The sequence below is a fragment of the Octodon degus genome, unplaced genomic scaffold, assembly GCF_000260255.1.
Source record: "Octodon degus isolate 3935 unplaced genomic scaffold, OctDeg1.0 scaffold00055, whole genome shotgun sequence".
NCBI lineage: Eukaryota > Metazoa > Chordata > Mammalia > Rodentia > Octodontidae > Octodon > Octodon degus.
In genome coordinates, this window is record NW_004524631.1 from 6,701,201 (window position 1) to 6,724,149 (window position 22,949).

Below are 22,949 nucleotides of genomic sequence, written 5' to 3' on the forward strand. Positions count from 1 at the left end.
TTCCTCCAAGCCCCCTCTGGATACACCCTCAGAGCCTCCACCAGGAAAGATGCGGCAGCTCAAAGGGAAGCCCAAGAAGGAGACATCAAGGGATAAGAAGGAGCGGAAGTAGGCCATGCAGGAGGCCCGGCAGCAGATCACCACGGTGGTGCTGCCCACGCTGGCCGTGGTGGTGCACCTGATTGTCGTGTTCGTGTATGTGGCCACATGCCCTGCCATCACGGAGTGACCTGCAGCCTGGACACCTCAGGCCAGGAAAGGGAAGCAACGGAAAACTGGCTTGCATATGTAGAGATGTTACATGGCTCAGCTCTGCGCAGGAGTGCTCATGTCTTCTCTGGTCTTCAACTCTATTAAAGCTCCTCCACTTTTCTTGGGTGAGAAGAGGGAACGTCTTATCAGTGAGCATGCCATACACCTGATGGTCCACTTCATGTAACTTTCAGACTTCAAAGCAGTGTGTGTGTGTGCATGTGTGTGGCACGTGCATGTGTGCACACACGTGTCTGTGTGTGTGTGTCTCCTAAAATCAACATATAGTTATACCTGGTGAGAGGAGGTTCTCTGAGGCACGAAGCAGCTGGAAATCGTACTCACCTCATCCCCATTGTCTGGAACATGATGCTTTCTTACACTTGTTCAGTTTCCAAAGGAACTATATTTCTTTTCTGCTTAATGTGATTTGAAATATGTTGATTCAAAATGAAATATTTATTTTTTGAATAAAGGAGATACTAGCCTTAAAAAAAAAAAAAGACATAAAGAGGAATAAGCTAAGGCTATGCAACAACTTGGAATAAAATACATTGAATTGTGCTAAATAGAAAAAAGCCAATCCCAATCACATATTGTATGACTTCATTTACATGATATTCTTGCACTGTAGAGATAAAAAATTGAACATGGGTAGTGGTACATATGACCACAAAAAGCAATAAGTTGCATTGAAATACACACACACACACACACACACACACACACGCTTAAATGGTTACTGAGTACTTTGTTGATTGCATCACTGTCACTTTTCTGGTTTTATTATTATACTATGATTAGTGAAGAAATCACCACTGATGGGAGGGTGTTGGGTGCTTGGGCTGAGCTGTATTTCTTCGCAGGAACTGTGGTTGATTAACCACAGTTAATGTGGTGAATTAACGGCGTACTTGTACCACCCAGCTGAACTGAAATCAGCATGGTGCTGGGTGTGGAAGGCCCACCTAAGGATTGTTGCCAACAGCATAAAAGCAGAACTGGAAGGGCAGATGGTGTGCTGTTGATTCTCCTGGAGAAGCTTGTCACGCTGGCATTCCTGATGTGAATGGAGCTGTTCTCATCGTGGGAGGAACTCAGGTCCTTACTGTCACTGAGGATGGCTTTTTGGAGGAGCTCTGGTCCTTACTTTGAGCGTCGCTTTGTGTCTCCAGTGCCAATCCCTCAGCCTGCTGGCACAGATCTTCCACCCTGCTGGCACAGACTTTCTAGCTTCCCCCGCTGACCTTTGGGCCTTCCCAGTGGAGATCCTTGATACAGATTTACATGAGACACTGCTATGGGCTCTAGGCCTCCAGCTGGACTCACGGAGGACATTGTCATGAGCTTTAGGTCTTCAGCTAGACTCGTGCCAGACACTGCCATGAGACTCAAGCCCTCGGCTAGATTCCTGGGACTGAGTTCCTGTGCTCTTCTGTTTTTGACTTTGTTGTTGAATCTTATAAAACAATCCTATAAACTATGTGTCCTCTATTAAATCTATTCCCTTAAAAATCCCTGACTATAACAGAAACTTTCTGTAAATCTGTATTTTTCAAAATTAGAAATTTAAAGTAGCCAGAATAGCGCAATTAACCCACATATGCCCATCACCTTCCTATACAATTGTCAATTTGTAGACAATTTTGTTCATTTGTACCTCTCTCCCTTATATTCTCCCATATTACTTTGAAGAATTCCCAGGTGTCAATAATTCCATTCATAAATATTTTAGTAAAAGAATCTTTTATTATTAAAAATAATATAGGTAGAAATTTTATTTCACCCAGCTATTCCTCTTCTAGGCACAGTATCAAGGGAGTTAACATCCTTATTAAATGAATATCCACATTCATAGCAGCCCGATTTATAAGAACTAACTCTTGAAAGCCCTCTATATGTCCATCAACAGATGAGTGGATTTTAAAAATGTGGTATTTATACACAAGGTTACACTACTCTGCCATAAAGAATAAATGGTGCTCCTTGAGACTATAAAGTTAAGTGAAATAAATCAAACACATAAGAAACCCAAATTATTTTTTTAAATAATCCTATTGAGAAACAACCTGGCAAGCACAAGGAACCGAGTTCACTCCCTGGTTCTGCCAAAAAAAAAAAAAAAAAAAAAGAAACAAATAGCAATGACACAATTTCAAATGCAATTAGTAGGACTGTTTCAATAATTAATACATGCATATTGTTGCCTTAGTGGTTATTCATTGTACAAGATGCAGACATGATATCCTGTTTACAAACACTATTAGGACAAATCTTTTTATTCATTGAATTAAGAAAATGTAGCTGTGTATCTATCCTCACTACTTTGAATATACAGATACAAAATGGTTGTTCATTTATATCCCTTTTTTTTGTGTTTAGTTTTGTCAGAGAAGGGTATTCCATTGTCATTTAAATATTATAAATAAAGACCAAAATAAAATATAGATACTAAGAAGTATTGATTTTTGTCCAAGCAGGAAGGGGATGCTGAGGGGGGCTGGTGAGATAACTCAGCAGAATAAGCATCTGTTTAGACAAGCACAGGGACTGAGTTCGATCCCCAGCACCACATGCTGTGCGGGCCCCTCCCTGGGGCATGCTGAACTGGCCACTGACTCCCAGTCTAGTGGCGCACACCTGTAATCCCAGCACTAGGGAGGCTGCAAGCAGGAGGATCACTATGAGTCCAAGCTGCCTAGTGAGACCAGTACAAGATACATAAATTTAAATAAATAAATAAATAAATAAATAAATAAGATGGTGAGGGGGAAGAAGGGAAGTGAAGGAGAAACAAGAATTGAATTGTGTCATATGCACATGCCAAACCCCCACATGGAATGTAAACATTATGCCGCACAAACATGTACTGATTAAAAAAAAATGAAAAAATAAAAGTAAAAGACTATAATTGTGTGAATGGTTTTAGTGTGGAAGGCATCTAATTCCTAGACATTTTGCCTTCTTATTCTATTAGGGCTCATGGCTTCAACTCATTAATTTATAGAATTATTTCTTATTTCCCTTTCCAGGTTTTTGTTTTTCATCCTTCTTTCCTTTCTTATCCTTTGGAGAAGTCTTTCCCTTTTTTCGTGCTTTTAGTAGCTCTTCAAATTTTCCCAATCCTTTCCGTACCATGATTCCACGCCACCACGCCTGAATCTGAAAACAAGATAAATGCAAAGTCAGCGTCATCTGGTATCCTGACTGGTGGTGGTTTGAATATAGTTTGTCCCCTCTGAAGCTCAGGTCGACACATGACTGTCAGTGTGAATGTGATGACTGGCAGCGGGAACTTTAGGAGGTGCTAGGGTCAGGAGGTTTAATGCTGCGCTCATGAGAGTGGATTATTCCCTCAGGAGTGTGTTTTTGCTCTCCTGGGTCTAGATTAGTTCTAGCAAAAGCCCACAGATATAACATAGAGCCCTTTGGTCTTCCTTTTTGTGCTTTCTCATTTTCCCTTTCACCTTCCACCATGCAGGACATCCTTGCCAGACACCACTGCTAAGCCCTTAGATCACCCATCCTTGAGAACCAGGAGCCGAAGTCAATCTTTATTCTCTGAGTCACTCAGTCTCAGATATTCTGTTGCAGGCACAGAAAATAAACTAAAGCAGTGATAAATGAAACAGTTAACTTTTTTGTACTAGGGTGTCTTAAAGACATAGAGAATGGAATGTGCTTAGAACTCCAAACCTTATTTTCTATTTTTCTCAATCAGCCAGTCTGAGCCTCTCCCTAAAACCAGTCCCCATCTGTTCCCTGGACTCTGTTCCTTTCCCTTGCTTTGGGAACCCCCTCTTGTATAGTCTCCACTTAGGATTTTCCAGTGGCCTCCCCTTTCTCTTAGAATTAAGGCTGAAGTCCTTACAGTGAATTAAAGCTCTATCAGACCTGCTCTTCTTCTGAGCTCCTGGACCCCTTGATTACCAGCCCTCGCTTGCCCTGCTGCAGCCGTGCAGGTCTTCTTCCTGCTCAGGGGCACTGAGGTGGCTCCCAACTCAGGGCTTTGCACTCCCTGCTTCTCTGCCCCACACCCTCTTCCCATGTTCAGATGGCTCACCCCTCCCAGGGGTGCCCAGCTGTCACTCCATGGTCTGCACATGCCCCCCCATACATTGAAGCCCTACCCTCCAGTGTGATGATGGCATTTGGAGATGTGGCCTTGGAGAGACAATTAGGCTTAGGCGAGGCCATGAAGTTGGGGTGCTGAGGATATTATTGCCCTCATAATAGACACTAGAGAATTTGTCCCTCCCACCCCTGTGAGGACACAGCGAGAAGACAGTTAACCCAAACCCAGGGGGAAGGCCCTCACCAGAAGAACGTGGCCGTGCTGGAACCCTGGCCACAGACTCCTAGCCTCCACAACTATGAGGAAATAAATTTCTGTCCTTTAGGCCACACATTTCATGACATTTGTTCTGACAGGTTAAGCTGACCAAGACAGTCATCTTTCTGGTGAGACCTACCCTGACCATCTCGTGTAAATCAGCACCTTCCCCTGTCCTCACACACACACTAACAATCTCAGTTCTCTTTAGCTGAACTCTTTGTTTCCTAGTAACACTTATCACTTTGTAACAGTATGTAATTTTGCTTTGATATTCAGTGTTTTTATTCACACACACACACACACACACACACACGATTTTAAGCAATATGACAAAAATATTTTTCTCCCCACTAACATCTCCAGTACCTGGGATATAATCAAAACTCAATAATAACTCAATAAACTCAATACTTGTTGATTAAATGGCAAAGAGGTTGCTCCTGATATAAGGTAGGTATAGGAAGAGCTCTCCATTAAGAGGACATTTGGGGCTGGGGAGAGAGCTCAGTTGTCTAAGTGCCTGCCTGGCAAGCACAAAGATCTGAGTTCGATCCCCAGTACTGCACTCCACACCGGCCTTGGCAGCAGCCACCAAAACGGGGCGTGGTGACACACACTTGTAATCCCCAGTACTAGGGAGGCTGAAATAGAAGGATCGCTACTAGTTTGAGCTGCATAGTGAGACCCTGTACTAAATAAATAAATAATTTTTTTTAAAAAGGACGTTTGAAGGCTGAGGGGATAGCTCAGCAGCTTCTTAGCTTGAACTTGGGGCCAGTTCAGGACCCATATGTACAACATAATGATACTCTGTCTCAAGCGCAAGGTCCTAAATTCAATCCCCAGTACCACATTTTAAAAAAAGTGTCTTTGTAAGGTCTGGCCAGATAGCTCAGTGGACTAAAGCACCTGCTTAGGCAGAGCACAGCAGCTAGGGTTTGATCCCCAGCATGCCGTTCCAGCCCCATCCCCGGAGTGCGCTGAGACACCGATGGAGACTGGGTGTGGTGGCGCACAACTGTAATCCCAGCGTTTAGGAGGCTGAAAATAGGAGAATCACTACGAGTCAGATCTACATAGTGAGACGCTGTAGACTCTGTAGACCCTGTCCTAAATACATTAAAAAAGAAAGAGAGAAAAGGACGTTTGAGCAGAGAACGAAGTGAGGGCCAGAATCTTGCTTGTATCTGAGGAAAACACCTCTGGTAGAGGGAAAGTTCCGAGTAGACCATACTTGACAGTTGAAAGAACACCTAGAATCGGGTTTGTGACTAAAGAGAGAAAGAGAAAGATGAACCCGGAGAAGAGAGCAGTGATTAATGATTCTCCAGGGAACAATGCCCTCTAGTGGCGTTTTAGAAATTTACAGTTTTTTTTTTTTTTTTTTTGTTTTGTTTTGTGGTCTTCCTGGTGTGTGAGGGATGCCCTAGTCCCCAAAGCCTTTCGGAAGGTGTGCAGGCCAGGATAGTTTGAAGGTATTCCGTTTTCTGACCTCCGACTTCCACGTGAGCCCCTAAGATCCAGCTCGGCAACTGGCCCTCTGACACGTGCACAGGACAGGCAAACCTTGCAACCCTCCGCGCAACTGTTACTGTGGTGCCTTGCCCTGGTCTTTCAAACTCTCTGCAACACCAAGAACAGTGACAATTCAAATGTCCATGTTGATGTTGAGAAAAACCAATGACTCAGGACTGAGTAACCCAGTCGTCTTACAAGTCAGGTGGCTGCTAGCTCTGCTAGCTCTGGAAGGCTATCTGATGTGTCAGCTAAGATCTGCTATCTGATTTCATTATTTAAGACAAATATTATAAGCATTAAAAGCATCTCTCGGGGCCGGGGAGATGGCTCAGTAGGATAAGCCCTTGACCAGCAAACGCAAGGATCTGAGTTCAATCCCCGGTTCCGCAAAAAAAAAAAAGCAAAAAAAAAAAAAAAAGCATCTCTCATTCTTATCAACTCATGAATGTGAACAAGTTTTCTGAGGGCTCTCATTTGTAAAATGAAAAAAATAGAGGCTCCAACAAAAACCTGCCTTGATCTACTAAGCAGTAATGTTTATGCATGGATTTGTATACTAAGTGAAAAAAAATCCTCTTACTTGAGTATGTCTTTCTAAATCATTCTGATGTCAAATAATCATCGAAACTTGTCATAAATGTTGTTAGGGATGATTTTATGCTACTAACAATTGTAATATAATAACCTAGAACATTAAAAAGTTATGGTCACAGAAAAAATTAAGACTTTAAAGCAGAATTAATGTATTTTTTTGCCTAGAAATGCAAAAGGACAATCTATAAAGGCTGGAGGTATAAAGTTCTGTGATCCCCAGCACTGCAGGAGAAAAAAAAAATCCAGAAAACAAAAATAAAATACAGGTATAACCTTAGTATCAATTTGGAGGAAAATTGTAATGGAAATACACGTTCAAGAAGAAAAAGACATAACATTTCAGTCTATCAAAAAGAACTTCCAGGGCCATGGAGATAGCTCAGTGGTCTACGTACCTGCCTGGAAGCGCAAGGATGCAGGTTTGAGCCCCAGTACCACATGCCACACCAGCTCTTCCCCGGACATGCCAAGCAGACCACCAAGACCAGGTGGGTGTGGAGGTGCATGTGTGTAAGCCCAGTGCTAGGGAGGCTGAAACAGGAGGATCACTACAAGTCCGAGTTGCATAGTGAGACCCTGTACCAAATGCATAAAATAAAAAAAGAACTTCCACTAGGTATACCCTATTTCAAATATTAATCTCATAGCTTTATTTAAAAATGTCAACACTGAAAGTTCACTGGAAAAAAAAAATATATATATATATGTATTTTTGTTTGTTTGTTTGTTTTTTTGGCTTTGCTGAGGCTTGAATCCAGGCTTCACCTTGAGCTGCATCCCCAGCCCTTTTTAATTTTGTGTTTTGCAATTAGGGTCTTACTAAGTTTCCTAGGCTGGCCTCAAACTTGCAATCCTTCTGCCTCAGGATCCTGAGTAGCTGAGATTACAAGTGTGTGCCATGCGACTTGGTTTACAATCTTTAGGAGAGGAAAGGAGATAGCACAAGAAAATTCATTGTTAAAAGGAAAGTGTTGGGCTGGTGAGATGGCTCAGTGGTCTAAAGCACCTACTTAGAACAAATTTAGCAAAGAACAGGGACCGCGGTTCAATCCCCCAGCACCACATACCAGCCAGCCCTGCCCCCTGGTGGGCTGAGCTGGCCACACACACACACACACACACACACACACACACACAAATTTAAAAAAAAAAAAAAAAGGAAAGTGTTGAGTATGATAAGGTGGAGTTATTGACAGAGTCTCCCAGATCAAAGACTGGCTCTTACTCCCAGTAAAGAGGAGAAGCATTGATTTGAGCAATGGTAAGATCTGGCCTATCTCACTAGCCTTTGCATGACAGGTGCCAAAGAGGGAGATGGTAGGGGGACAGGCAGGGAAGCCGGGATGATGGGCACTAAGGCGGCATGCAGGCATGAGACAGTGGCACCAGCTGGACCAGCTGAGGCACCAGGAACACTGACTGCAGCGGACACTTTCGTGGCCAAGGGCACCTCGTGGAATCAGTGGGCATGAACTTGAACTGCAAAGCTCTTCACTTTCTGATCCTAATTAGTGGTCTCAAGACTTCTGGCAATATTTTCATTTCTAATTTTTCAGTCTTGTCTTATGCCTTTGTCAACAGAAGTCCTTCACAACACTGATATAATCCAAGAATTTTAGCTTGCCTTAGAATTTGATATTTTCGGTTTCTTTTGCCTATTTGTGGGATTTTTTAAAAATAATGTATTTAGTACAGAGTGTGCAGGGTCTCACTACATAGATCGGACTTGTAGTGATCCTCCTATTTTCAGCCTCTCAAGTGTTGGGATTACAGGCGTGTGCCACTATGCCCAGTCTCAATCACCGTCTCATCATGTCCCAGGGGCGGGGTTGCATGGGCAAGCCCCAGGATCCAGGATAGAACCGGTCCCTGATCCTGCCTAAGCAGGCGCTTTAATCGCTGAGCTATCTGGCTGGCCCTATTTGTGGTTTCTTACTTGACAGAGAGGTAAGAGACATAAAAGAAAAAATCCTAAGGTCAAAATTTTAAAATTCCCTCCTTTATCTCTGGGGTTGTGAGAGTAAATATTCTCTTGGGAAGGACAAGCTTCAGCCCCTGTAGAAGGATCTAATGTGCTTAAAACTAGGCCACCTTCAAAGCCGCTGTGGATATTAACAGGATGCGTGCTGACTTCACCTTCGTTGCATTTAGTCTCTCGTTTCTGCTTTTCCTCAGGTATCTCCACACAGCCTCGTTGCCTTCTGCACATACTTTCACTGGGGGGGCTTCCATGGGGTTGTTCATCAGTGTCAGAACCTGAAGGTTCTCGAGGCTGTCCAAGTCCTTGGGAAGACGGGTGAGCAAGTTGTCCTCCAGCAGCAATTCTCTCAAACCTGGAGGGATTTTTGTTTCAAATGGTGACTTTCTCTTAGAAACAAGCAATAGTGACTTGGCGCCTAGCCCTGCCCTGGTCCCCAAGGGAGCCACCTCTGCATTTATAGCAGGAATGTGAGGGACTGTGTGCCAGAAATCATGGAGCTTTCCATACCATCTAATAAAATGTAGTCTCTATGGCTGTTCTTCCTCATCATAAACACAACAGAAATTTGTATCCAAATAGCCGTAGTGGTAAACTAACAGCAAAACTGGCAACCATTACTCTCAGGCCTGGCCCTTAGATCGGCACTGTGCTGGAAAAACCAACTCTGGAAGCCTTTGGGTGGGACACTCTAGGTTCCTGTGGGCCTTGCTATTCCCCACAATCGCTGCAGCCTTGGGTACATCAGTGTGACACCCTGATCCCCTTTTACAGAGGAATAAGTGGCACCTGCTTCAATAGACCAATTACCTTCAAGTGAACGACAAATTATTTTTTATTTTTAAAAATTAGTACAGGTTCTCACTGTACAGATTGGACTTGAAGTGATCCTCCTGTTTTTCAGCCTCCCAAGCACTGGGATTACAGGTGTGCACCACCATGCCCAGTCTACAAAATATTTTTTAAAATACCCTAATATAAATAAAAATGTATGTATTCCAAAAAAAGCAATCAAGTATAAAAATAAAGGCTGGAAGATACCTCAGCAGTCTAAGTGCCTGCCTGACAGGTGCGAAGACCCAGGTTCGGTTCCCGGTACTGCATGCTGAGCTGGCCCAGTGTTGAGCAGGCATTGAAACCGAGTTTGGTGGTGCACACCTATAATCCCAGTGCTGGGGAGGCTGAGACAGGAGGATCACTATGAGTCTGAGCTCCATAGCAAGATCCTGTACCAAATTTTTAACAAAGTACAAAAATAATTCTCCCTTCCTCACCAAACTTTCCACACCTTAATTATTGCAAGACACCACTACTGTTAGGTTCCAGAAAACTTACAGAGACTATCTAGGCACATGCTGGTCCAGAGATACATGTACATAAAATTTGATAAATCAAAGGGGCATTGTCAGGCATGGTGGTGCCTGCTTGTAATCCCAGCACTCGGAGTTCAAGGCCAGACATTGTGAGGCCCTATTACAAAAAAACAACAAAATCAAAGTGGTATCATATAGAATGGTCTGCATGTATATTTTAAGCATAAGGAACTATATTAAGGAATTCACTGAAAGAGAAATAAAAACAGTTTGTAAATGTCAAAAAGATACTCAACATTATCCAAAGACAAAACATAAACACTGAAATACAGTGTTTCATCAATCAAAGAGACAGAGATGAAGGGCACTAATACCTGGTATTAAGGAGAGAGGAAACAAAATTATGTTTAAATCATAAACAGTGATAAATGGTTTACAAACTCAGCTACCTTCCATAGTTGATTTACCAAAAGATAAAATAAATATAGGAAAGTTTGTCTTGAAACTGGTATTTGGGGAACGTAATACAAATTATATGCATTTTTTCAAAAGCAGCTGGTACAGTGGTAGCCACCTGTAACACCAGCGCTGTGGAAGTGTGACTCAAGAGAACCACTAATTTGAGCCCACCTGGCCAATTCAGCAACTTAGCAAGGGCCTGTCTCAAAATAAAAACAGAAAAGGCTAGGGGATGTAGCTCAGCAGGAGAACCCTGGGCTCAGCCTTCAGCACTGCAAACCAAAACAACAGGAAAATTAAAACATGCATTCTTTAGTCCAGTTCTTGAAATACTTGTTACTTGCCGTGCCAAATGACAAAGGACATCTGAAGCAAACCAAGCTCTATTCTTTATGACAACGCCAAAGTTTCTGGGTCTAGGTGAGTGTATTTGTAGGCACATCTCCAGCAGGAGAGCAGGAGAAAGCCAAAAGATATATTTTTAACTTTCAAAAAAAATAACTTCATGAGTCTTTTGATTTTTTAAAAAAATGTGTGTGTATTGTTATGGTGTGTATTGATGTCTTTGTGCTCTAAAATAATTTCTTATTGTTATCAAAGACTATCGTGTTTATTTTAATAAACATACCTTCCTTTTCCTTGTTCCAAGAATGTTGTTGGTGACAGTATAAATAAATATTAAGAAAATTGTCAGTACTGAAAAATGTTGAGAACGTTTCGCTCCTCTAGGGACCAAGGACAGGCTAAGAATGCTCGTTCAGGAGCCTGACTCAGGATAACTGCACCCCACCTGTGCCCGCAGGTTTTGAGTATCTTGTACACAGCTTACAGCCCCTACTCTTGTATTTCATCATCCTCTTTCCACTGAGGAGTAGTCACAGTTTGAAAACATGTTAGTAAACATGGAGGCTCAGAACACTGTGGCAAAAACTTGTATTTGGTCCCAGGAGGTGCTCGGCAAAGATTGTTACATGGGATGGAAGGATGGATAGATGGAGGGATGAATGGATGGATGAATGGATGGACAGATGAATGAATGGATGGATAGATGGATGGACAGATATATGGACAGATGGATAGATGGATGGGTGGATGGGTGGATATACAGATAATGATTTTTGCTCAGTGGAAAATGCTTGGGTATTTACATGGAAATCATATATGACTTCAAAGTCAATCACACAGCTCTTTAAGTCCTCCTTATGATGTCACTACCCAACTCAATACTTTTCCTTTAATTTAAGTGACCTAGTGACCTAAGTGGGAATTTACTGCTGGACAACTCTGCATTCGGGCATGTATTAGCAGTATGTACTCAGCAGATAGCTGCTGCTGATGGGTATAATGCAAGCGTGGATGTACACCAATCGTGTTAGCGGTTGCTATTTACCTCTCTTTTCAACTCAAATTACAATGGGCCTTTGCCAGATTCTTGGCTTTACTAATCAGAGCAAAATTGCCACCTTCATGTCATTTTTTCAGCCCTGCAAGAAGGGGATGGGACAAGGTTCAGCTCTCCAAATACTGAGCAAAGTCCTTAGTGAGGCAGGATGTCCACTCATCATGGACACTGGGCTTACTCTTCACTAAGCTATGAATCCACTAACCTTCCTTACCTTGTGCTTTGCAAATTTCATCTGGGAGCTGCTTAAGTAAATTGTGCCGACAATCAAGAACCTCCAGCTTAGGCATGGCCCCCAAGGCTACAGGCAGGTATTCCAGACTGTTATTCTCTATATGCAGCTCTTTAAGACTCTGAAATAACATGAAAGTACACCATAACAATCCTTATCTTGGTAAATGAATTGTGATAACTAAAGTCAATAGGCAAATCATGCATTGAGATAGAAGAGTAAATGTGTCTGAAGGATCTTAACCAAGGAATAAAATTATGTTTTAATACAGCCATTAGATTTGGTTTCCATTTATTCAGGGATAAGAGAACATAGTAACTTTGTTCTAGTAGAACTTCATGAAAAAATAATTTGGGTTATTTAACTGCATTTACCATTCGCTTTCTTTGAATAGCCAGTTATGTGTGGCAGTTGCCACAGAACTATAATGGCTTCAACTATCAGGCCAACATCACCTGTAACCCAACATCTTATCTATGCAGAAGTGGCCAAAATACACAGACAATAGTTAAAATGTATCTAATGGGGCAAAAGTGTGACATTTGCACTTCACCCTAAGATCTGGTGTGACATGGGCATGTGACAAGAGAATGAAGGCTTCCTGTGGGCCTAGGGGCAAGGGACAGAGAATTAGGAAGAAACTGTCTACGTCATGTTGAGAATTGCCCACCCTGGTCATGCCACTGCATGGTTCTGTAACTGGGAATTGTGTGGAAGCCCACATCTACTCTATCATTCTCAAGAGCACCCTAACAGGAACAGGGAAAAATGAACAGTTCTCTAAATAATACATATAAAGAAGACACACATTATAATGGAAAGCTTTGAAGGAAGTCACTTTGTTGCTTTGCTACAATTCAGCACAGTACTGTGCGTTCATCATCGGCCTGAACCTGGCTCATGTGCCCACCTCCAGGCAGAGAGGCAGGCCACTGTGCCCACTGTGAGGAATTGTGGCACGCAGTGGAAAAAAGAACAGCATGGCAGATCCAACAGCAATCGTCCCTGGGTGGGCAAGTACTCGGGAGGATGAGGCAGAAGGATCATGAGTTTAAACCCAGCCTAGACAATTGAATAAGACCATATCTCAAAGAATTAAAAAGGATTTGAGATTTATTTTTAGAAAATGGCTGGGAATGTAGCTCAACAGTAGAGCACTTGCCTAGCATGTATGAGATCCTGGGTTCAGGCAGCGGTGGTGGTGCATGCCCGTAAGCCCCGCACTCTGGAGGATGAGACAAGAGGACTGCTGTGAGTTCAAAGCCAACCTGGGCTACATAATAAGATCAAGTCCAGCATTAACTGCATAGCAAGAACCTGCCTCAGAAAAGGAAACAAATGAAAAGATCCAGGGTTCAATGACAGCACCACAAACAGACAAATCCATAGCAATTAGTGTTATTCAGTGGTAGCGGAGGCTTCAAAACATTAACAACCACCATATAAATGAAACCCTGGCATGTGTGGCTCCACACCCAGCCTGTGGGGGCACATCACGCTGTCTCAGTGCCAGCCAACTTAGGGGGTCAGTGGCATAAACCCATGGGGGAGGCTTACCTGCAGTTTCCCAATCTGTTCTGGAACACAGGCAAGCTTGGATCCCTGGTCTTGCCCAATGTATAATTTCTCCAGAGATGCTAAAGAAAATATTTCCTCTGGGAAAGAAAGAAACTCATTTCCTGACAGTCCAAGTATCTTCAGTTTTGAAAGCAAACCCAGCTTTGACGGCAACTAGAAGTATTCCAAAAGGTAAGTTTCAGGTTGATTGTTTTAACAGACAGCAAATAAATTGGGGTTCTGGTTTAGAGGCAGACATCTAAACAAAAGGAGAGCAATTAAGTTTCTCTAACTGACTAGTCCATATATGAGTTTGCATATATGGACTAGTTTCTCTCTCTCTCTCTCTCTCTCTCTCTCTCTCTCTCTCTCTCTCTCATTTATATATCTGGTACAGGGTCTTACTACACAGCTCCGACTCGAAGTGATCTTCCTGTTTTCAGCTTCCCCAGTGGCTAGGATTACAGGGGTGTGCCACCATGCCCAGACTTGGTTGACAGCTCAGCGTGCCCCCCGGGGGTGGGCCAGTGAGGCAGGGCCATGCAGCTTTCAGACTGGGGATCAAACCCTGGTCCCTGAACCCTGGTTCCTGCGCTTGTGAAAGCCTAGTCCACTGAGCTATCTCGCCAGCCCTCCTATCACTTCTCTTTTTCCTTTTAGGCACTATTTTATTTTATTTTAGGCACTGAGAATTGAACTCAGGGCCTCACACTTGCCAGTCAGGCTCTGTGCCACTGAACTATATCCCTACCTATGTGCTATTTTAGATTGGAACAATTTGAACTTCCTTTATGATGACCTACCCCATAGCAAATATTTGACCCTATTGAAAAAGTACTCAGGCTATGTTATATTTCAATAATAATAGTTATAATAAATCAGATCCACCCTTCATCCCAAAAGGCTTCAACTTAGCACGTCTGAAACTTCAAGAGAAATCTTAGTTGGAAGCAAACATATGTTTGGGTCCTTTTTGGGTCCTTTCTAATTGGAGCATTTAAGAAAGACGGTTACGACTATGTCTAGTTACATCCTGCCATCAGCAAATCCCCAGGCACGAGTGCCCTTGTGGCTTCTGGGCGGGAATTCACAGACTGCCCGACTGTAGGGGTCAAACAGTCTTCAGAAAGTTCTCTATCCCAGCCCTTTACTGTGGTTCAGTGTGTTGCGTACGAGTCGTCTGGCCTTCATTACTTGCCAGCTCCTGGAAGGAAAAGCTCACTACCTGCCATGAATCCCTTTAATCACAAGATTTTCTTCTTTTGTCAAGGCATAATCTATCACTATTATATTCCACCTATTGGTCTCTTTCTAGTCCTCTGGAATCACGTAGGGGGAAAAAAAATCTCATTCTTCATGTACATAACATAGTCACCCTGTCAGTTGGGTGATACCTTATTTTCTTGTTAGAAAGAAAAATCTTACCTACATATATCATAGCTCATGCATTTCCTTAGCTTTCTTTTTAACCAGGAAATTCTCTTTATAGTTTCCTGTTGCAGCCCTTGGACTTTCCCCACATCTATTCCCTAACCCTCCAATTTAATTTCCATTCGGGTCAGACCCCGGCTCAGCCCAGCCACCCCTCCTTACATCTCTCTATAGCGGGGTCAAACAGACAAATCATTGGATCATTGGTCACTTGAAAGTTGGAGGCAAAAAGAAAGCTCACCATATGAGTACTGTATCAGTAAAAGTTTCATATATCTGGAATTTTCCCTTTTTTTCATATAAGGCAAGGGCTTGTTTATCTAAAAATTGTACAGGATGCTTTCAGTTTTAATTGTTGATACAAAACCATATCAAGTCAACTCCAGAGAACACTATGTTTAAGTTCTTCACCCTGGCTATTCTAAAATTCTCTCTTTTTTGAGAAAGGGTCTCACTGTGTAGCTTAGGCTGGCCTTGAACCTGTGGTAAGCCTCTGGCCTTAGCTTCCCCAAGTGCTGGGGTTACAGAGGTAGGGCACCACACCCAGTGTCAAAATTCCTTAGACTCCATCACTACTATGTAAAACAACTACAGTCAGTGTTGTGAGTCCCTGAAGCTGAAATTGATCACCTGTGGGAGGGCAGGATGAGCCCTCATTGCCGAAAGCAGCCAACCTACCTCAGTCTTTAAGAAAAACATCCTGCCTGGACACTGTGGGCTATTGCTCGCTAGGTAACCTTGGGGCTTGAAACTCTGTAAAGGTATAAATAAAGGCCCTTACTATTCTTCCTGGGCTTTGCCTACCAGACTGAGGTCCACCACCTGACCTCAGCTATCATTTCTTGTCTTTATTTTCTCCTCTCCCAGTTTTCTCCCTACAGCAAGACCAACAGACCCCTACAATTCAGTGCAGACTAAAACAATGGGAAAAGATTTTCTAACCTAGTTACTTTATTAGTGCTGTTTACTTGGTTCATAAACCTAGCTTTTCTTTCTTCAGAATGTATTTGAATATCCAAAGATTTTTTCCAGGATATTCAAGATCCAATATTTAGTTTCATTGTACTCATATTGTTAGTTGTCACCCCAAAGCCTCATGCACTTACGGGGCGGACTTCTACAGTTTGTGACTAATTCATGATCCAGTGCTGGGATTATGGGTGGGAGGGTTTTACCCTGCCTGGGATGGATAACCTGAAAGCCATGTAAGGTAAATCTGCTTACCCTTTGTTGCCGCTGCCCCTGTCCTTTTGCTCTTTTAGTTTTGCTGTTTTCCACCGCATGAATGGCTTTACCAGTCTGCCTTGGAGTCAGCTGAGTATGGAATGAAACCTCCACAAACTGTGAACTAAATAAACTTTTCCTTCCTTAATTTTGGACATTGCGTAATTGGTCCCAGCAATGATAGAAAAGTAACTAAAACACATATATCAAAGTGTAGTAAGTAAATCTAGAGATAGGGAGAACCTGCAGAGCATCAATTAAAGACAGTTCTTGCTACCTCTATAAACTGACAATCTGGATTACCCCCCCCATGCTTCATGTGCTCATAGGTGAGGCTTTGGGGAGATGAGTGGATCATGGGGGTGTGACACTCCTGAGTGGAGTGGTCCACCAATGAGTTTATAGCTAAAGATGAGGTTGGGAGGTGAAGCTTGATTGGAGGAGGTGGGCACTGGGGGCATGGCCTGAAGGCTTGGTCTTCCTCTCAGCTCCCTTCATTCTCTCTTCCTGCTGCTAAACCACAAAGGGATTTTTCCTCTGTGATGCCCCTCTTTAGCTGTGGTGTTGGATATTGTGTCTCAGCAATTAGAAAGTAACTAAGACAGATTTGTACCATTTTGAGGTTGAATGCATTCCTTTGGTTTTCTCCTTTAATAAAAATGTGCTATACAAGTTAAATCCATCTCAGTACATACCAAAAGTCAGCTAGTTTTGCATCCACCTAGGCAAGGAGAAGTTATGAGCTAGTTTTCAAGAGCCAAAACTCATCAGTTGGGTCTTTAGGATGGGAGAGACAAGGAGTTGGTTTGACGACCATTGTTAATAGGAGAGAAATGCATTTGGGAGTACAGAGGGTATTAGCCTAAGAGGAAACTGAGAAGGGAGGTAAAAAAAAAAAAAAAAAAAAACACCATTCACACAAAACCATCAGAGTAACTCAAGAATAAAAACGATATTACATACAGATTATCATGTTCATTATATAAACATTTAACATGCTTTCAATTTTATGTGGTTTGACTTGTGGTAAAAACTGGAATTGGATCTTACAAAATTACTTACAGGGAAAGCTTAGGTATCACTCATGATTTAAGTAGAATTAGGTCAATGTGTTAACCTTCCCAAGTACACTTTGTATTTTGAGTTTTTCATTGCAACTATGGAATGAAAAGCTTTGTCCACTGGAGGTATTTCCATTTTTTACTGCAAGGGTGGAGTGGTGGAAGAATGGGTTTTCATGAAAACTTTAAAACCTTCCAGAGCAGGTTTATAATCTCAGTAGAAATTAAGTCCTAGTTCCTTTTCCAAATTGTCAAGTTACCACTAAAAATTTTCTTTCCTAAAAGGTTGTTTGAAAGCCATAGCAATTAGTAAGAAACTTCTAGAAATTATAAACCAAATATAACCCGTTTAAAATAAAATAAAAAATCTTTACAGCCCAGACTTGCACAATGCATAGTACATACATGAGACTTGTATTTAAGGCCAGGAAAGGCACACTACTCTCTGCTTACAGCTGTTGGTTTCTAGAGCTCCCTTTTCTCCCTCTCCAGTTGTCCTTTGCTTCAAATCACAACTCTGTTCTTTTTAACTTTCAAATATTAAAAAATCACCAAGAAACCAGCTGGGTATTACTTGGGAGGTTGAGGTAGAAAGATCATGAGTTTGAGGACAGCCTGGGCCTCATAGTAAGACCCGATTTCAAACACCCCCCCAAAATTGTGCAAATCTTTTAATACATAAAATAAAATATCACAATTAAAATTAAATTCCTCTAAGATACCCTCCCCATACCCCATTGTATTGACTTTTCCCAGACGCATTCAGCCACCATCAGGAATTTAGTGGCTTTTCTCCCAATTCATATTTTTATAATTTTATTGTGTATAAATATCCATGCAATATGTGTGTATATATGTATTTATGTGGGGGGCGATAGAACGCTCCTGTTGTATTTCCCTTATTTGGGCAAGAAGTGCTGCAGCACCAATCCCCGCTTGCCTCGACATCTTCCTGTGGTCTTGGATCTTCACTACCAATCCACAACTAGTCCCACCCAACTGCTTCCACTATACAGCTATTTAGACCCTGTTCACGTCCTCAATAAACAAGACTTGATCAGAAAGCCTGTCTTGTCTCCGTCTCTCGTGTCTCTTGCCCTGTCTTTTTCATCCCCGTTCCTCCTCCAGGTCATTAGCCCACGTCTCGACTCACGGGCCGAGTCATATTTATATATGTTGTTTTGTGTGATTTAAAAATGAATAAATGTTTTCATAAGATTCAATTTGGTTTTTTTTAAATTTATGTACTTGGTACACGGTCTCAATATGCAGCTCAGACTACAGCGATCCTCCTGTTTCAGCCTCCCTAGCTCTGGGATTACAGGCGTGTGCTACCATACCCAGTTTCGGTGTCTGGTTTGGTGTGCCCAGGATGGGACCAGCATGGCATGTGGTACTAGGGATCAAATCCATGTCCTTGCACTTGCCAGGTAGGCATTTAGACTGCTGAGTTGTCTCTGTGGTCCTGTTTTTTTTCTTTTTAAGAAACAACAGAATTTGGAGGTCTATCCACCTTGGCATAAATAGCTCCAGTGCACTTAAATTACTAAGGCGCAGTCCCTTTTATGGCTAGCACATGGTTAATTGGCCCGCTCCCCTCCTAACTCTGATAGTCTCCCACATGTCATAATTATCACCAGGTTGCGATGACCAGGTTGGACTTGCAAGCCTGCAAACACGCGGGCAGTGTCTCTAGGAGCAAATCTGTTTTTGTGGTATCCCGTGGATGGAACATTAATGCCTAAGGCACCTCTGCAGGAAAACCTGCAGCTAAGGGCCCTTGCCGGGAAGTGGTCTTGGCTGAGAATATTGACCAGGGGCCCACAGCTCTGGGTTAGAGTCCTGACTTTAACACTTAGGAGCACTGTGGCCTGGGACAATTATTTCAGCTCCCTGTTCATCATTATTGTTATATATCATGAAGGGCATAAAACAAAACAATATTGTAAGTTAAATAATATAATCCATACAGACATGTAACTCAGTGACAGGCACATACATGCTCTAAAACATTAATTACTATACATTAGTTACTACTGCTATTTAGGAAGACAGAAAGTCATGCAAACTTTAAATGTACACCTTGTGGTATACCCTTGCTTTTGGCTTATAAAGTCAGTTCAAATTCCTGCTTTGTGCTACTGAGGATCAAACCCAGGATGCTCTACTACTGAGCTACATCCACAGGGCCCATCCTTTAAAAACATGTGTTACTTTGAGACCCTACTATTTCACTAAATCCTTCAGATAAGAAGGATTGTGATCTTTCTGCCTCAGCATCCCAAAGTACAGTGTCCTGTTTAGAGAGAATTATACCAATCTAGGGTAGGGATTCCCTTGGAATGGGAGCGTAGTGAAAGCAGGGACGCCGGGGCAGGAGTACCTGGCCTATTTTATTGTCATCCAGCGCCAGGGCTTCCAGGTTCCTCAGCACGCAGATCTGCGCCGGGAAGTGGTCCAGGTGGTTCTGGCTGAGATCCAGGAAGCGCAAGTGGAGCAGCCGCTGGAAGGAGCGCCGCAGGCCCCGCAGGCCAGTGTTGTGCAGGTAGAGCAGGTGCAGCTCAGGCCACCTGCACACGAGGCGCGGCACTTTTTCCAGGTGGTTCCCACTTAGCCCGATCTCCGTCATCCCCATGAGCTTGCCCACAGCACATGGCAGGGACTCCAGGAGGTTGTAGGACAAATCGAGCACGGTCAGTTTGCTACACTGGCATAGCGACCTGGGCAGGGAGGGCAGCTGGTTACGAGCCACGTAGAACTTCTGCAGCTTTGTCAGATCTCCAATTTCTTCGGGAAGAGCCCTGAGTTTATTGTCATCCAGGTCAATGACCTCCAGGTTGTAGAGGACGCAGAGCTCCGGAGGGAAAACCTTGAACTGGTTTTGCTGCAGGTAGATCTCCCTCAGCTTCAGCTGGTTCACTAGTTCTTTGGGCAGGGATTCCAGGCAGTTCCCGGACAGGCCGAGCAGCTCGAGGTGGTGCAGGTTCTTACAGACCACCGCGGGAAGCTCCCCCAGGTTGAGGCGGTAGAGCCGCAGCTCACGCAGGGCTCGCAGGCCGGCCAGCACCGGCAGGGAGGCCGCGGCCAGGGGGTTGCCGCTCAGGTCCAGGCGCTGCAGGTTGCTCAGCGTCCCCAGCTCAGGGCACAGCCCCCTCAGGTTGTTCCTGTCCAGGTAGAGGGTCCTCATGTTCCTTAAATGCTGGATATCCTGGGAAATTTCTTCAATGTGGTTATTTTCCAAATACACTTCTTCTAGTTCTTTTAATGCCAAGATCTCTGGTGGAATAGCTGTCAAGCTCTGATTAGAGGCGTCCATGAAGAATATTCTATCCTTAACCTGTGCTTCGCTGCTCTGCTGATGAACTTTAGGTTCTGCTTTTCGTTTGTCTTCTAACATTATTCTGAAGGAAGGTCCAAATAGTCAAAATCTGAAACACTTTGAAAAGAAAGAAAAATCAGAATCCCCAGATACTTGATTATTGTAAAGAAAAAAAGTTAAAACCTAGTTAACTAAATTGAGTACTTGAAATTATTTTGCCAAATGTTTAGTTTTTGTGTCATGGTAGGATAATAAAGTGTGAGCTCCTCTTTCTCCTAACAGGCACACACACACACACACACACACACACACACACACAGAGTCTAATGTGGTGGTGGTGGGGTTGGTTTGGTTTTGGGGTTTTTTTTGAGACAGGCTTTCATTATGCAGTTTGGGCTGGCTTTGAACTCACTGTGTAGCCCAGGCTGGCCTTGAACTCACAGCAATCCTCCTGCCTCAGCCTCCAGAGTGCTGGGATTAGGGGTGTGTGCCACCACACCCAGCCTCTAATTTGTTGCCTTATTTTGATTCTGTTTCCAGCTACAGGGTAGAAGCTTGCAAAAGATCATTGTTCTTAACCCTGAGAAAACAGTAGGGGAAAACCCCGTATTTTTCTCTTAAAATCACCAGAGTTGTAGAAGAAGGCCAAAGGACACAATTCTAGAGCTGGACCAGTCTTTTCCACAGAAGGAGAGGCCAGTGAGCAGGCCCTGTCATGCCCAGTGGCAAGTTTGAGTCTGGGGCTAGCAGGCCGAGAGGCAAGCTTCCCATGGGCATCAGCAAAGGAGCATCTGAGCCAGGGCGATGTAGGCAGACATCCGCATGGCCGTTAGCTCCAGAGGAGCCTCAAACGCAGTCTCAGTTCTCCCCCTGCCAGGTTTGCTCCTTTAGACTCTGGCTAGCTAAGTGGCCTCAGGGAAAGTTACAGCTGGACTAGAAGAGCAAGTCCATTTTAAAACACAATAGAGCTAGGGATGTGGCTTAGAGGTAGAGGACTTAGCTGACCAAGTGTGTTCTAAGCCCTGTGCTCCATCCCAAGCACTGCAAAATAAATAAATTAATAAGTAGAATTGCAGTGACTTGAATTGAAACTGTAACCCAGAAAGAAACTTAAAACTTAGATAACTGGAGATATAAACTATGTCTGTGGATTAGAATGTTCAATCATATTAAGACCCCAACTCTCCCAACCTGATTATAGTTTTAATGTAAATCTCAATCTCAGCAAATTGTTTTTGTTTTCTGATAGAAGTTGACAAGTTTCTTATATACACATGCAAAGGAATAATTGTGAATAATAAAAAAAACAAGACAAACTTACACCATTGAACTTATACATTTTAGGAAGCTAAGCTGTTAACATCACATTTCAGAAGAATTAAGCCTTTTCAGGTGGTGCAAGCACCTGCCATCTGGGGAAAGGGGTCTTGGGGCGATGGGGAAACCTGGGCCAGGATGGTGGCTATGCGCACGGTGGCCCATCTGGCCTTCTTAGGATGGGGGTTATGTGAAGAAAAAAAAAATATTTAGCAATAAATAAACTATGTCTTCAACATTTGTTTAGTTATCAGGCAGATTAATTTTACTGTTCAATCCTATAGGATAAAAATCTCCAGTTTCGTGAATGCAAATTTCTTCATTTGCTCCAGGACTATACACAGTGGTACCTCGGTTCATGAATTTCTTTCCACGATTCTGATCACAGAATTCATTACATCATTCTCCTTGCATCCAAATTGCAAGTAACTATTGTCAACAAGAAACCTGGCTTTGCCAGGCAAGATGGTACGTGTCTGTAATCCCAGCTACTCAGGAGGCTTAAGCAGGAGGATCCCAAGCTCAAAGCCAGGCCAGGCAATTTAGTAAGACCCTGTCTCAAATTGAAAAATAAAAATAAAAAAAGAAAGGCTGACTGTACCTTAGCAGTAAAGCACTTGCATAGTATATACGGGGCTCTGGGTTCAATCCCAGTACTACAAAATAAATAAACATCTAGAAATTTGGCTGATTTTAAAATCATTCTCTTTGACTCTGAAGTTTCAGGCTCAGTTTTCTTTGCAACCTCCAAGGAAGTTCAGCTGGGAAATTCACATGGACAAGCCCACTGAGATGAGGGCTCACATCAGTGTGTACAGGCTTTTGGATGTAGGAAAGGGCTCATTTCTCTTTCAGATTCATTTTGCCTTCTAGGCTGTCTGATCATCTGATTGTCTCACCTTGAACATGTCTCCTACATGTTTCTTGAACCAATTTGACAGCATTCTCTCTCTCTC

At 43.0% G+C, this 22,949-nt stretch overlaps 1 protein-coding gene across 1 annotated transcript; it reads right to left on the bottom strand.

Annotated features, from left to right (window-relative positions):
* Nucleotides 1-3,261: 3,261 nt before the first annotated feature.
* Lrriq4 (leucine rich repeats and IQ motif containing 4) lies at nt 3,262-20,754 on the bottom strand. Its single transcript, XM_004633469.1, has 5 exons — nt 19,741-20,754; nt 13,642-13,815; nt 12,067-12,205; nt 8,837-9,033; nt 3,262-3,414 (listed from the first exon to the last, which is right to left on the bottom strand). The coding sequence occupies exons 1-5, from the start codon at nt 20,752-20,754 to the stop codon at nt 3,262-3,264; spliced, it is 1,677 nt and encodes a 558-aa protein (XP_004633526.1).
* Between the last annotated feature and the right edge of the window lie 2,195 nt (nt 20,755-22,949).

Bases quoted from the DNA above. Each gene is read 5' to 3' on its own strand.
- Lrriq4 (XM_004633469.1), bottom strand. From the start codon at position 20,754: ATGTTAGAAGACAAACGAAAAGCAGAACCTAAAGTTCATCAGCAGAGC. The intron at 12,206-13,641 runs GTAAGCCTCCCC...ATGTTATTTCAG, and splicing joins AACAGATTGGGAAACTGCAG to AGTCTTAAAGAGCTGCATAT. The intron at 3,415-8,836 runs GTGAAGTCAGCA...TCTTGTTTTCAG, and splicing joins AGAGACTAAATGCAACGAAG to ATTCAGGCGTGGTGGCGTGG.